The 13,897-nt window shown below is 53.4% G+C and overlaps 2 protein-coding genes across 2 annotated transcripts; both read left to right on the forward strand.

The window, feature by feature from the left end:
- Positions 1-1,307: 1,307 nt before the first annotated feature.
- Positions 1,308-8,412, forward strand: Hoxd10 (homeobox D10). Its single transcript, XM_004857720.3, has 2 exons — positions 1,308-6,063; positions 7,405-8,412. Exons 1-2 carry the CDS (start codon positions 5,109-5,111, stop codon positions 7,680-7,682), a joined length of 1,233 nt encoding a protein of 410 aa, XP_004857777.2. The 5' UTR covers positions 1,308-5,108; the 3' UTR covers positions 7,683-8,412.
- Positions 8,413-10,768: 2,356 nt separating this feature from the next.
- Hoxd9 (homeobox D9) lies at positions 10,769-13,285 on the forward strand. The gene is made up of 2 exons (XM_021238593.2): positions 10,769-12,021; positions 12,368-13,285. The coding sequence occupies exons 1-2, from the start codon at positions 11,244-11,246 to the stop codon at positions 12,607-12,609; spliced, it is 1,020 nt and encodes a 339-aa protein (XP_021094252.1). The 5' UTR covers positions 10,769-11,243; the 3' UTR covers positions 12,610-13,285.
- Positions 13,286-13,897: the final 612 nt, after the last annotated feature.

Genomic DNA, 13,897 nt, shown 5'->3' on the forward strand with positions numbered 1-13,897 from the left:
TTTCCAATACTAGATTCTAATAGGCGATCTTGGCTCGTTAGAAACAGGCGGCAGCTAACGCGTTTGCTGTTTGTTTGATCCAATAAGAAGCCATAAGGTGTAGGAAGTTGCATAGAGACCGAGAAGAGGGGGCAAACATTCCCAAAAGATCTCATTGTCTCACACCTAATCGTCTTATTAAAGAGAAAGCTGTTGCAAACAATACCTTGGTATATAAACTGATGGTGCATGAGGAGAGATTTTTAAAAAGACAAATGTGTGTGTCTTGGAATATGCCGGAACCATTGTGGGTTAATTAAATTAGGGAAAATCATTTTTCTTGTTGGTTTGAGTATGGAAAGTGATGTCCTGAGTAGGATTCCTCCTCCGCACCTTCCAAAAACCGAATGCATCTTGTGAGCTCTCAGACCACTGGGATGGTTAAAAGGCTTTGTTTAAAATGGATTAGGGTGTTGGTGATTTAGCTGAGTGTGTGTTCAGAAAAAAAATGAGATGCATTCACGAGCGGCAGTGTGGTTCTGAGCTGGGGGGCCCAGGGACCTGCCTGGCGCGGCGCTGCCCCTAGCCTCTGGAGGAGCGGGGCAGCTAAGAGTTGGGGTGCCTGCTCGGGCCGGGCTCTGCGACTGAGGCAGGCAGCGAGCGGGCTCTTTCGGAACCGTCTGTACTTGGACATTGTGGAATGGGGATGTATTTGAAGCAAACGGGTGTTGGGTGGGTTTGACAACCCGAGCCACCCTTCCAAGCCGACTGCCAGGCTTGACATGCGGAGTCTGATTTTGGCACCGACCTTCGAAAGCATTTAATTCTCTGCGTGCCCTCCAGGCCCCGGTGAAGCCCCTGACATTGGAACGTGCCTGTGTCCCTGTCGCCAGTGTCCCGGTCTGAGGTCCAAAAGGGGGAAAGAGGACAGGGCTGCAGGACAGGGCCACTCTGAGGGAGGGTGGCTGCACCCTTTCGCTGAAGTTCATTGTGAACAGCTGCAGCCTGCAGAGGTAGCGCTGACCTCCGCGGCTCCTCAGTCTCTCTCGCCCGACTTGCAAGCCCTGATTTAAGCTGGGCGTCTGTCTGCTGGCTGCCTCCGGGAGCTGGCGTTGGCTTCCCGGGAGGCTGGGGCACCAGGACTCCCCGGCGAGGCGCCAGCGAGAGTCGTGGGTGTTCCCCGCGGGCATGCCAGGCTCGACCTTCCCTGGGGCCTGAGCTGGGCTTCCTTCTCTGTGGGGTGAGAACCCGCACCCCAGATGTTGCATTGCTCCGGAGGCGGCCCCGGAGGCGGCCCCAGCGGCAGTGCGGGGGGCCCTTGCCCTTGGCTGGCAGCCGCCAGAGCACTGTGTCTGCTCAGACCTCGGCAGCTCCTTTCCTCCGGCAACGCCCAATGAGGGGCTGATAGGGACCAGGGGATCCACACAGGACCTCTAGAGGCTAAAGACCCAGCCCTCCCCGACTGTTCCGAGCGAGTGGGGCTCTCCTCGGAGGGTGGCCATGGATCTCGAGGCGCCAAGACCTCAGATTCTGAAGTGGAGGGAAAATGCGCGAAGTGGGAGTCTTTTGTGTCCATACAGGAAGACTCTCATCTGCCGCTGGCCCTTTTACACCGCTCCGTAGACCCCTTTTTGCCTAGGTGGTAGCACCCTATTTGCTCCTTTGACTTCTTTTCACCTTGGCCGGGTGCTACACTGTGCAGCCCGCAGGAACACCCTGGGGAGGCAGCTTTTAATTTGTCCCAAAGAGCGACACAGCCCAGAGTCGCGTCGAATCAGGACTCCAATTCAGGGAGATCCTAGGAGCCCCCAGGTCCTCTCAGGCCCAGGGCTGCCACTCTCCCTCCTGGAGACAGGATGATGCAGATGCAAGCTACTCTTTGATTACAAAGGCGAACGTCTTGCTTAGGCAAACCTTTTAATTTTTCTCTGGGAAGAACTGTGCCAGGGAGAAAGTGGTCTTGGTACAAGTGTGGTTATCATCTCCTTTATGTTGCAATATTGATTTATTATTAATCGTAACTGCTCCACTGATCTAAAGATGATCGAAAACAGCTACTACTTTAAATACTCTAAGTAAAATAGGGGTTGGCCTTTAAAGCCACTGCCTTTTGATTCTGTTTGCATTATCTCCGCTTTAAGCTCTTAAGGACACTTCATTCTCCTCTACCCAGCTCATTCTCTTGAGTTTTTTCTATTTTGCTTGATTTTTAATAACAAAATTCACTAAAAAATTACCATCTCTGGGCCCTGAGGAACTGATCTGAAAGCCGAAATTTGAAAGAAAAAAATAGAATTTTGTAAAAATAGATTCAAAATTATATCTGATAAGCCCCTGTGAGTATCTGTTTCAAATCTAACCCAGTGTGGGGTGACTTTGAGCTCCAAGTCACAGGGAGCTGAAATAGAAAGGCCCCCAGGTCCAGGAGGCAGATTCTCTCTGTCCTGGCTCGCTGACAGCCTACCCGCTCCACAAGGAATTGCTTGTTTTTTAGCCTGGATGTTTTCTTCATGTATAAATAACGATTATGAAAGGGCATTTGATGGGCATAAAATTCCTGATTAGACTGAGCAGTCCTGCCTCTCTAGAGATAGGGAAAAGCAGGCAACTGAGTTCTAGGCAGCTCTCCTGGCCAAGATATAAAGAGACACAAATGCTGGAGCGCCAGGCTGGCGGCGTCAGGGCTCTCACCGCTAGTGAGTGCAGCGGGCACTTTGTCAAGCCCTGGGTACTGTTAGCTGTGGCTCAGAACAAGATCTCCACAACGTGAGAAAAGAAATTTGGGGGCACTGATTAGTGGCTGCTGGAGTTGAAGGGGATCTTAGCAACCTAGAGTCAAAAGTTGTGTGTGTGTTTTCCTGCCTTTTTCAACCCCCACCCTCAAACTCAAAAATAGCCACCCCAGTGGAAAGGTAATGTTTAAACCTCCAGCTAAGCTGGGGTGCTACAGCCTGAGCAGTTAGAGGCGCCAGGCTTTTAACCTGACAATGATGTTGTATTTGAACAGCTGCGTAAAGGTTTAAAAGGTCTGTCTCATTGCCACCGCGGAGTTTTTTTAAAAGGGGTTATTGTTTGGGCGAGGGCACTGAGAAGGGACAAGCAAATCGGTCCCAAGGCTGAAAATAGTATTCAGTGCCTGTTTTCACCAGGCCAGAGGAAATTCTTTCTGGGAAGTGGGCACAAAGGATTTGTTGGGAAATGTTTTTGTGAAGGAGCAGGCGGGCAATTAGGTTCCCCCAGAATGCTGAAGCGCTTTAATGAGTGTCGGACCCTAAGAAATGTTCTGCTGAGGCGGAAACCCCATTTACCCACAAGTTCAGTCTCTGGGCCTGAAATCCAAGGCCAGCCCATTCCTGGGTGAGTGTGGGGAGAAGAGCACAGATGCCTTGCTGGTCAGAGAACTGGTTCACGGTCATTTTCTGGGGCTGTTTTACCTTCTTGACTGCCAGGAAGGGTACGCAGAAGGCTAGAGAAAGGCTCCCTGGAACTGGCAGGGCCCCTTGCCCTGGGCAAGACTTTGGAAATCAAGGTTAAAGCTCCCTGCTGCTGTCCAGAGGCCGGGGCTTCCGCAGGGCAGCTCACCCGCCTGCAACCAGAGAAGGAGGGAGGAAGTTGTTCAAGTTTCTCATAAAACAGTCTCCATGGTGGTAGTGGCGGTGGTTGTTCTTTAATGAGCTGGACCACAATCCCACACCGTATCTTCTTTATAGAACTTTCCCTCACCAGAAGAAGCTGAGGACTAAAAGTCACCCATCTCCTCCTTCTCTCACCCAAGCAAAACCTTATCAAATAATTTTAAGGATTGTCCAAAACTATAAAACTCAACTTGTGACAAAAGTATTGCTTTTAAAATTTGACGATTTGTGTTAAAACAAAAATTGACCTTCTTGGTTAGTAGTGATGGGGAAAAATCAATAGTATAATTTTCAATAATTCATAAAGTGAACGCCATTATGCTAAATCTTAACTATTAATCTTATCCTTTACAAAGTCTCAATTGATTTGTTAATAAAATATCTTCCCGTGTGTGGCAACAGTGGGTATAACTCTTTAAAAACCTTCAGAAGCAAGAAAATTACCAAGTAGCCCAAGAATGTAAATGAGAATTTTATTGATCGCCCTGATTCTTCTTAATATGTATTAATAAATTCCACAACCTTTTGTACCTCGCACTTGTCAGAAACCAATGCTTTTACAAAATCCATAAAAGGAAAACATATTTTTCTTCAAAGAACCAAATGACACCTTTGCATTTCTCTCCCGCCTGCCTGGCCCAGTCACTTTCCTAAAACTTCTAGAGTCTGAGGGTCAAGAGTTTTCCCCTTTGCTTTCAAAATTTTTCTTTCTCCCCCTCTTCCTTTTTGCCCTCTATCATCAGGGGGTGGGGAAGGAAATTTTGGTTTAGTCCTCCCGCTGAGAGTCCGAGGGCCGCTTTCGAGGATAGGGAACTGCTGGCGAAGGATCGTCTCCGGCCGAACGCTCCCAGCGCTGAGCCGGCCGAAAGCTCCCAGCACTGAGCCCGCGAAGGTCAGGGTGTGGTTGCTCTGAGAGCCGGGAGCTCCTGCAGATCACAGGGCGCGAGGGGCTCCGAGGAGGGGCGGCGGGGCTGGGAGAGGAGACCGCCGGGCCGGCCGGTCCTCTGGGCTGCGGGGCTGGCCAGCTGCGTGGCCTCTCTGCCCTCGCGGCCCCTTGCGCCTCCGCTTCGCTGGACACCTTGGCCGCGTCTTTGCGCGAAGGCTCTTCCCTTTGGAGCCCCCTTGAGCGTGGGATGTCTCAGGACCAGAGGAATCCGACTCACCTTCCCCGGCTTCCCAGTACTAAAATCACCAGCCCGCGCCCTCATTCCCTGCCCCGGACCCGGCCCTCTTGGGCGCGTTCTGCCTGGGTGTGTGCAGGGAAATACGTCTGTGTGTGCTGGCGCCACGGCGCTCTGGCTTCCCTCCCTGCGCGTGTCCTCCCGGACGCCCCTCCGACCAAGCCTTTCCTTCCGCCGGCGGGGCCCGTTGGCTAGGGCGGGGGGCGCGAGTGGGGCAGGCAGGCCGAGCGAGCCCCGGGAGGCGGGCGGGCGCGCGCGCCGGAGAGCTCTGGGCCGGTTGTCTCCAGCGCGCACTATCACCGGCGCGTAGTAGATGTCGCTGTTGTCCGTGCTTACGCGGACGGACGGCCGGGCTCTGGAGCACGTGACCTGCGAGGAGGCTGCGACTCAAGGCCATTTTCAAATCTCATTGGCTTGGTTGTCATGTGGTCGGCAGAGGCATCCACAATTACACGGGGAATGTTTTCCTAGAGATGTCAGCCTACAAAGGACACAATCTCTCTTCTTCAAATTCCTCCCCAAAATGTCCTTTCCCAACAGCTCTCCTGCTGCTAATACTTTTTTAGTAGATTCTTTGATCAGTGCCTGCAGGAGTGACAGTTTTTATTCGAGCAGCGCCAGCATGTACATGCCACCACCTAGCGCAGACATGGGGACCTATGGAATGCAAACCTGTGGACTGCTCCCGTCTCTGGCCAAAAGAGAAGTGAACCACCAAAATATGGGTATGAATGTGCATCCTTATATACCTCAAGTAGACAGTTGGACAGACCCGAACAGGTCTTGTCGAATAGAGCAACCTGTTACACAGCAAGTCCCCACTTGCTCCTTCACCACCAACATTAAAGAAGAATCCAATTGCTGCATGTATTCTGATAAGCGCAACAAACTCATTTCTGCCGAGGTCCCTTCGTACCAGAGGCTGGTCCCCGAGTCCTGTCCCGTTGAGAACCCCGAGGTTCCTGTCCCTGGATATTTTAGACTGAGTCAGACCTACGCCACCGGGAAAACCCAAGAGTACAATAACAGCCCCGAAGGCAGCTCCACAGTCATGCTCCAGCTCAACCCTCGTGGCGCGGCCAAGCCGCAGCTCTCGGCTGCCCAGCTACAGATGGAAAAGAAGATGAACGAGACCGCAAGCGGCCAGGAGCCCACCAAAGTCTCCCAGGTGGAGAGCCCGGAGGCCAAAGGCGGCCTTTCCGAAGAGAGAAGCTGCCTAGCTGAGGTCTCCGTATCCAGTCCTGAAGTGCAGGAGAAGGAAAGCAAAGGTCGGTAAGCGCAGAGTTGCCACCCCAGCGGGGCGCGCAGTCCGGGAACCGGCGGAGAGGGAGCGCTTGGGTGCCCAGCACAGAGCCCAGGCGGCTGAGACGGGTGCCCGACTTGGCAGGTGCTGCTTTGACCGGCTTTTTGAGGGGAGATCTAAGACTTGAGATGGTCCCCGCTTCTCTCCTGCTGCCCTGGCCATCCCGGCCCCCTCGCTGATGGCGCCTGGGAAAGAGGAAAGGCTTGCCGGGTTTATTTTTCCTGAACTAGACCTGAAATGCAACAAAAGAGGCAAAAGAGACCTGCGGCTCATTAACAGGGCCCAAGAGCCTCCTTTCTCCTGGTCAGATTTGCAGTCCTAGTTGTACCTGGCACCCAGTGATCATTTAAAGGTAGTCCAGGGCACCGTGTTTGTGTCACCCCGCATCCTGCGAGCTTGGGGAACGAGATGGTTGGGCCAGTTGGTGCTTGGGTGAGGGAAAAGGTCTTCCTGCCTCTGCAGGGCTAGGTAACCTTGGCTTTGTCTGGGGGAAATGCCGCAGGCTTTGCAATCATCTACTAAGAGGGCAAGGGCAGAAGGGGGAAGAATGCTTCTGGGTAGCCCACTTTGCAAGGCCACCCTTAGGGCTGCACTGAGGCAGAGAGTCAAGGATCTGGGTTTTTGAGAAGGAACCCTGTCCCCTGAGTCTCTCCCCCACCCCCAGAGGTGGGCCACCTTAGGGGTTACAGTGCTGGGGAATGCTTTTGTGTGGACACAGAAGACATGAGAATTCAGGAAATTCTGGTGGAATGCAACAATGCCCAGGCAGGGTGGAGAAGGTATCCTTGCTTCCTATTTATTTTTTGAGAGAGAATAGATTAATGTACTTACAAACCTGGCTGTTGGGCTCCCTGCTTGCCTAGGAGTGGTGGGAATCAGCAGCAGACTTGGGGACCTGAGGCTGCAGTGGGGTTGGTAGACTTGTCCAGGCAGTGGCTTCTTCCTCTCCCACCTTGTCATAAGGTAACCATTTAGAAGGTTATTGGGGAGATCCTAGAAAGTTTACCATTATACTTATGTTTTGTGCAAGTCAGAAAGTTCTGTGTGTATGGGTGTGACACAGAGAGGAGAGAAAGAGAGAGAGAGAGAGAGAGCCCTGATGAGTGCATCCTTCCATTCTGTCCCTTTTGGGCATTTCTAATTTAGTATCAATTGAAAAGCCCTTCCAGGGCCCACCTCTGTAATGTTTAATACCAGCATTGCCCAAAGTGGACTGCTTGCCACTAGGGTCATGGCCAAGGGTATATTTCAACAAACTGAGAGAAAAAAAATCTTGATTTTTTTCTTCTTCCTTTAATTTTGTTAGAGGAAATCAAGTCTGATACTCCAACCAGCAATTGGCTCACTGCAAAGAGTGGCAGAAAGAAGAGGTGCCCTTACACTAAGCACCAAACGCTGGAATTAGAGAAAGAGTTCTTGTTCAATATGTACCTCACCCGCGAGCGCCGCCTAGAGATCAGTAAGAGCGTTAACCTCACCGACAGGCAGGTCAAGATTTGGTTTCAAAACCGCCGAATGAAACTCAAGAAGATGAGCCGAGAGAACCGGATTCGAGAACTGACCGCCAACCTCACCTTTTCTTAGGTCCGAGGCCGGTGAGAGGCCAGGATCAGAGAGGGGGCACCGAGTTCCAGGGCCCAGTGCTGGAGGACTGGGAAGGCGGAAACAAAACCTTCATTGCTCTTTGTTTTTTGTTTTGTTTTGTTTTGTTTTCCTGTTAGAATGTGACTTTGGGGTTATTCTGTTCGTGCTGCAAGTGATCTGTAATCCCTATGAGTGTGTGTGTGTGTATATATATATATATATATATATATATATATATAAAACTTAGCACGTGTAATTTATTATTTTTTCATCATAATGCAGGGTAACTATTACTGCGCATATTCATTTGGGTCTTAATTTATTAGAAATGTAGAGCATCCATCTAACCATCCATTCATACTTCCAGCAATGTGACTTTTTTCATGTTTTTCCTAATGCAAAAGTTCTCTGTGTGTGGTTAGTCCATGAACTCATGGCATTTTTTAATACATCCAGTACTTTTAAATTACACACACACACATATATATATATTTAAAAAATTAAGAAAACCCACAAGCTTTGGGGGGAGGGGGACTAAAAAAAGCACATTACAATGTATCTTTTCACAAACGAACTTAACAGTGGTCCTTGGTGAGATGGAATATTGACGACTTATGCCGTGTAGCCTTTCCCTTGTGGTGCATCTGTGGTTTGGTAGAAGTACAACAGCAACCTGTCCTTTCTGTGCATGTTCTGGTCGCATGTATAATGCAATAAACTCTGGAAATGAGTTTTCTCCCTCTGCTTTCTAAAACGGAAACATGTTTTGATGGAAATGAAAGCCTTTGAGGAGGTTCTCTTTGGGTTAAGCTGCCAATTTGGGGCAGTCGGTGACGGAGTGATAGAGGGCAAGAAGAGGAGCGGAGAGAAAAGCTGGAGGAGGCCTAGGATGATGCTGGAATTGGGCAGGGGTTGGGAGGAGAGGGATAATAATCCGGCCTGGGTGTGCAGTTCTCAGAACTAGTTAGAAGGGAGTTCCCTCTCCTCCTCCAGCCCCCAGTCACAGTGACTTGGACCCTCCATGGGTGTGAGCTTCTCTCTAGTTGGAGCCTGGTAAGTGAGCCTGTACCCAAAGCCACTTTTTCCTCTCAGCGCCCCATATGTGTGTTTTCTTCTCCTTGGTTTTAGTTATGTGATTTTTCATGCTTTCAGTGAGATCTCGGTGACTTCTGGCTGGGAAGCCATCGTCAGGGGCTAGGTTGAAACTAGTCTTGCCCACCTGGAAGCTGCCGGGCCTCCAATACAGCAGCAAGGATGAGCAGCAATGTAGCATTTGCACCAGATCCAATTCCCCCTCCCTTGCTCCTCCCCGCCCCTATTCCAAGTGCAAGACAGCCAGACCCCAGCAAGACCAAGGATGGGTGAGTTTTTCCCATCCCACTTTGCCTTGGTTTCCTTGTGGAGGGATTTTCTGTTGTCATTACCTTTTAGTGGCCCATACAAATTTTTTCAAATGAAAAGATTATCCCTAGCCAAACCTCCTACTATTTAATTACAAAATGAAGATGGCTGCTGCATCTGAGAGGCAAGAAAATGCAGAAAAGGTAGCTGAAAGAGAATTTGAGAGAGAACATGACTTCCTATGAAGTCCAATATTCCACTTACAGACATGGATTGGGAAATTCCCACCAACTTCTACAGAATCCCCACCAGAGAGCCCAGATTTATCTACTACTGCCCGGGAAAGGAAGGAGAAACTTTTCGGGTCTGGGGTTGGTGGTGCTGACAGAGGATTCGCTGCCCCAGGTCCTGCCTGCAGTTTCAAAGAGTCTCCCGTAGCTTCAAGGGGTTTCATAAAATAGGTTCTTTTCAGTGCCCCTACCCTTCCCTAAGAACCACTCATTAAGGCTCTCGAGCCTCAGAGCCTCATTCTAGGAGTCTTTGGGACAGTCAGTGGTCCCAAAGGGGTGCCAGTTTCTAGGGATGGGCGAGAGAGGCATCCGAATCAATGCTGGGCTGTGAACACTGGAATAGTTTTCCCCAGACTTACACTGGCTGGGCAAAAGAAGGAGGGTAATTTTTGCTGTTTTCTCCCAGCAGTGTGGGGAGCACCATTAGTTGCTGAGAGGGGGCCTTGTCAAGAAGAGAAACCTGTGCTACAGGAAAGGGCAGTCCCTCTGCAACAAAATCAGAAAGCCTCTGGCAAAGGCAATCAATCAGGCCATAAGCAGCCATTTACCCCCTTTCTTTCCGGGGTTGGAGCTGGGCTGGGAGCCTTCCAAGGGTTCCGGGCAACTTGTAGAGCAAGGAATATGCCCTCACCGCCAGCGCCCGGGCTGCTTTTGTTTCGGCTCCCAGCCGGGCTTCAGAGGCTTTGTACCATGGATTTGGGAGTGACAATGGGCATTTCCTTCAGATTCAAGGCTGCCCACCCTTACCTCTGGAGACAAGAAAAAAAAAATTGGAAAGGGAGTGGCCCTAGGACCTGGCCATTCGGATTTTTTACACAGCTCGGGAATCCACGTGGAGGCCGCCAAGGCTCGAGGAGCGGCGGTCCCGAGGGTGGAGGCGCGGCCCCCTCAGGCCTCACTGAGGCAGGGCCAGGACGGCGGGCTAGCGGTGGCTAGCGGTGGGGTCCTTGCCTCTGTGACGTGTTCTTTTCCAAGGCCTCCCCAGCAGCCCGGAGAAGACTTGGTACCCCGGCCACTGTCTGCGCCCGCCTTGCGCACTAGACCGCCCGCCGGCCCTTCCAAGGGCAGACTTGGCCGCCACCGCCGCGCCCGGCTGGGCCTGGCCCGAGAACCAAGCCTCCCGGTCACCCTGGGGCCGCCGCATGTGCCCAGCCTCACGTCGAGGGTGTGTGGCTGCGCGGGCGTGTGTGAGTGTGTAGGGGGCGGGGGCCCTCCGAGCTGCTCCATCCGTCCGTTTTATTAGGGACACATTAATCTATAATCAAATACACCTCATAAAATTTTTATTGAAAGGCATAATATCATTACAGAGGTCTTCCACCTGTTTTAAACAACACAAGCTGCGAGAGAGCGTGTGAGGGTGTGTGTGGGGAGGGGTGGGTTTAGGAATAGGAGCGAGGAGAGGGGACCAGAGCTCCGCTTGGGCGCCAGGGGCCCGACCCTACCGCCGCCAGCGGCTCTGGGCGGCCCCTCCGGCTCCAAGCAGGCGTCCGGTGCGCCCTGGGCGCGCGGGCCGGAGCGCCGGAGCGGGGGAGCCGGAGCCGGGTCGAGACTACAGGAGCCGGGGCGGCAAGAGGAGACGAACAAATAGTCCCCAGCGCCTCCTGTGGCTGCCTTTGGGCCTGTGGTCCCAGGCACCGCCGGGCGGGCCGAGCCGAGCCGGGCCGGGCCAGGCCAAGCGGGCTCCTGGCCCTGGCCCTGCGGGCTCTAATTGCGGCGCTTATGTTGATGATTTTTTTTTTTTTTTAATCACAGCAGCCCCCAGTTTAGCGGACTGATTTACTCCCGGTATTGGTAAATATGATCACGTGGGCCGTGCGACCAATGGTGGAAGCTGCAGCCTGCGAACTAGTCGGCGGCTCGGGCGCCGGCGGGGAGCGGCTCGGCGGCGGGCAGTGTAACCTTGGGTGGGAGCGCGAGGCGCCTCAAAATGTCCTCCAGTGGCACCCTCAGTAACTACTACGTGGACTCGCTCATAGGCCATGAGGGCGACGAGGTTTTCGCCGCGCGCTTCGGACCGCCGGGACCAGGCGCTCAGGGCCGGCCTGCAGGTGTGGCCGATGGCCCGGCCGCCGCCGCCGAGTTCACCTCGTGTAGTTTTGCCCCCAAATCGGCCGTGTTCTCCGCCTCGTGGTCCGCGGTGCCCGCCCAGCCCCCGGCGGCGGCGGCGATGAGCGGCCTTTACCACCCGTACGTGCCCCCGCCGCCCCTGGCTGCCGCCGCCTCCGAGCCCGGCCGCTACGTGCGCTCCTGGATGGAGCCGCTGCCCGGCTTCCCCGGTGGTGCGAGCGGCGGCGGCGGTGGAGGAGGAGGCGGTGGCCCGGGCCCCGGTCCCAGCCCCGGCCCCGGAGGCCCAGCCAACGGGCGCCACTATGGGATTAAGCCTGAAACCGGAGCGGCCCCGGCCCCCGCCGCAGCCTCCACCTCCTCCTCTACTTCCTCGTCCTCCTCCTCCAAACGGACTGAGTGCTCAGCGGCCCGGGAGTCCCAGGGGAGCGGCGGCACCGAGTTCTCGTGCAACTCGTTCCTGCGGGACAAGGCGACCGCGACGGCGGGGGGAACCGGGCCCCGGGCAGCGATCCGGGCCGGGCCTGGTGCAGGCGGCTCCTCGGAGCCCTCGGCTTGCAGCGATCACCCGAGCCCCGGCTGCCCGCTGAAGGAGGAGGAGAAGCAGCATCCGCAGGCTCCGCAGCAGCAACTTGACCCAAGTAAGTGCAAAAGAAATTGCCCCCTGATTTATTGCTGAAACCTGTAAGGCTCGAATGTGCAAAACTGATAGTTTTACTAACCTATAAAAACGTCTAGACGCCTACCCAAGCCTAGGCAAGTAACACGCATCCATAAAAAACCATCCCATAACCACCTACCCTGGGCGCGAGGTTTGTACGGTAAACAGAGCGCGGGCATTAAGGCTTTTTATGATAATTCCCCCTAAGTTGTGAAAAGCGGCCATCCTTAGTGAAATTAATTTAACGACCTCTCTTCCCCACCCTGTCCTCTTTCCCTGCTTCCCCTCCGCCCCCGCTCCCCTTCTGCAATCCCCCATCTTCGCAGACAACCCCGCAGCGAACTGGATCCACGCTCGTTCCACCCGGAAAAAGCGCTGTCCCTACACCAAATACCAGACGCTTGAGCTGGAGAAGGAATTTCTCTTCAACATGTACCTCACCCGGGACCGGCGCTACGAGGTGGCCAGGATTCTGAACCTCACAGAGAGACAGGTCAAAATATGGTTCCAGAACCGTAGGATGAAAATGAAAAAGATGAGCAAGGAGAAATGCCCAAAAGGAGACTGACCCAGCACAGTACCCACAGGAGCGCTCAGAGGCAGCCAGGAGTTTTTTTTGTGGGTGCTTGATTTCCAGAAACTCTCCACCGACTCAGACTTTTTTTTCTTTATTAGGTAGAAGTGACTGTGTGGTTGGTCTCTGTGAGGTGTTTGGGGGACTCTGTATTTGCTCGCTTATGTGTTGAAGAAACCAAGTGGCTTCAGGGTTTTGCCTACCCCACTCCCTCCTTTCCTGCTCCGTTGATTGCTTTGGAAATACTATATTTTGTGAGTGCACGCTGGTTTAAGGAGCCCTTCTGTGTAAATGTCTCCCCTGTTTCCAAAATGTGCTGTAGTTTAGTCCCCCACCCTTCAGCGCTGCCCCAGCAGGGCCAAGCAGAACCCCAATTCTGGGGAGACATTGTGGACACCCCTGCCACTTGCCCAGGCAGAAGCCCAGCTGGGTGAGCCACCGGTTTCGAAAGCCCCCTTTCCTCAGGGATCCAGTGAGGCCTAGAGAGGAGCTTAGGGCCTCAGGTGGGTTGTGGTTTGTCCTGAGTGCGTTGGAGGAGTTGCTTTTTCCCCGGGGAGGGTTGGGATCTAGTGGGCAGCCTGATGGTGACCCTCCAGGTTCCTGTCCAAGGACCAGTTGTAAATGTTACCGCTTCCTACCAATAAATGCTGATCTGATCAAATGGAGCCCAGACCCTAGTCCTGAAGTTGTGTGCCTACTCTCTTCTTTCTGCAAAAAAATATCACCCTCCTGAGACTTCTCCCTTGTCCCTTGGCAGGGAGACATTGCTAAACATTCAGAACCCATCTACCTGGCAGGTAACCCAGCTTCCCTTTGTGTGGGCAGACCTGGCCTCAAGCACACCCCCTGGTGTGGGGGTCATGGTGCCTCCCGCATGTGGTACCAGGGCTGCAGTGAACTCTGCCCTGCTCAGAGTCAGCCTGGCAGTAGTGCACAGTGGAGCAGGTGGGCCCCAGGAACCAGGCATCCCCTTTTGCTTTGGCTTCAGCACACCACACCCCATGCCTTCCGGGGTTCACAGAGCCTCAGCTGCCAACTTCAGTCTCCAAACAAGGGAAAGGCCAACTCTGCGCTCTGGAGTAACTCTCCCACTCCATCTTGGTCTTGTCTCGGTCTCTGTCTCGGTCTTGGTCTCGGGGCTGGCTGGGTCCAGAGGTCCAGGATGGCTAGGCTGTGAGCTTCCACCCCTCCCCACAAGAGCCCCAAAGTGACCTAGTGATCAAATTGTCAAGGCACTCCTTCTGGTCTGGTCGGCCACCCTCAGCCTCTGCCCCTTTTCCCT

Source organism: Heterocephalus glaber, unplaced genomic scaffold, assembly GCF_053883595.1.
Source record: "Heterocephalus glaber isolate CG9 unplaced genomic scaffold, H.glaber_assembly_v1.0 deba00000347, whole genome shotgun sequence".
NCBI lineage: Eukaryota > Metazoa > Chordata > Mammalia > Rodentia > Bathyergidae > Heterocephalus > Heterocephalus glaber.

What these genes read in the sequence shown, in the direction of transcription:
- Hoxd10 (XM_004857720.3), top strand. Translation starts at nt 5,109, where the DNA reads ATGTCGCTGTTGTCCGTGCTTACGCGGACGGACGGCCGGGCTCTGGAG. An exon ending in GCAGGAGAAGGAAAGCAAAG is followed by an intron (nt 6,064 to 7,404) that starts GTCGGTAAGCGC and finishes TAATTTTGTTAG; the next exon opens with AGGAAATCAAGTCTGATACT.
- Hoxd9 (XM_021238593.2), top strand. Translation starts at nt 11,244, where the DNA reads ATGTCCTCCAGTGGCACCCTCAGTAACTACTACGTGGACTCGCTCATA. An exon ending in GCAGCAGCAACTTGACCCAA is followed by an intron (nt 12,022 to 12,367) that starts GTAAGTGCAAAA and finishes CCATCTTCGCAG; the next exon opens with ACAACCCCGCAGCGAACTGG.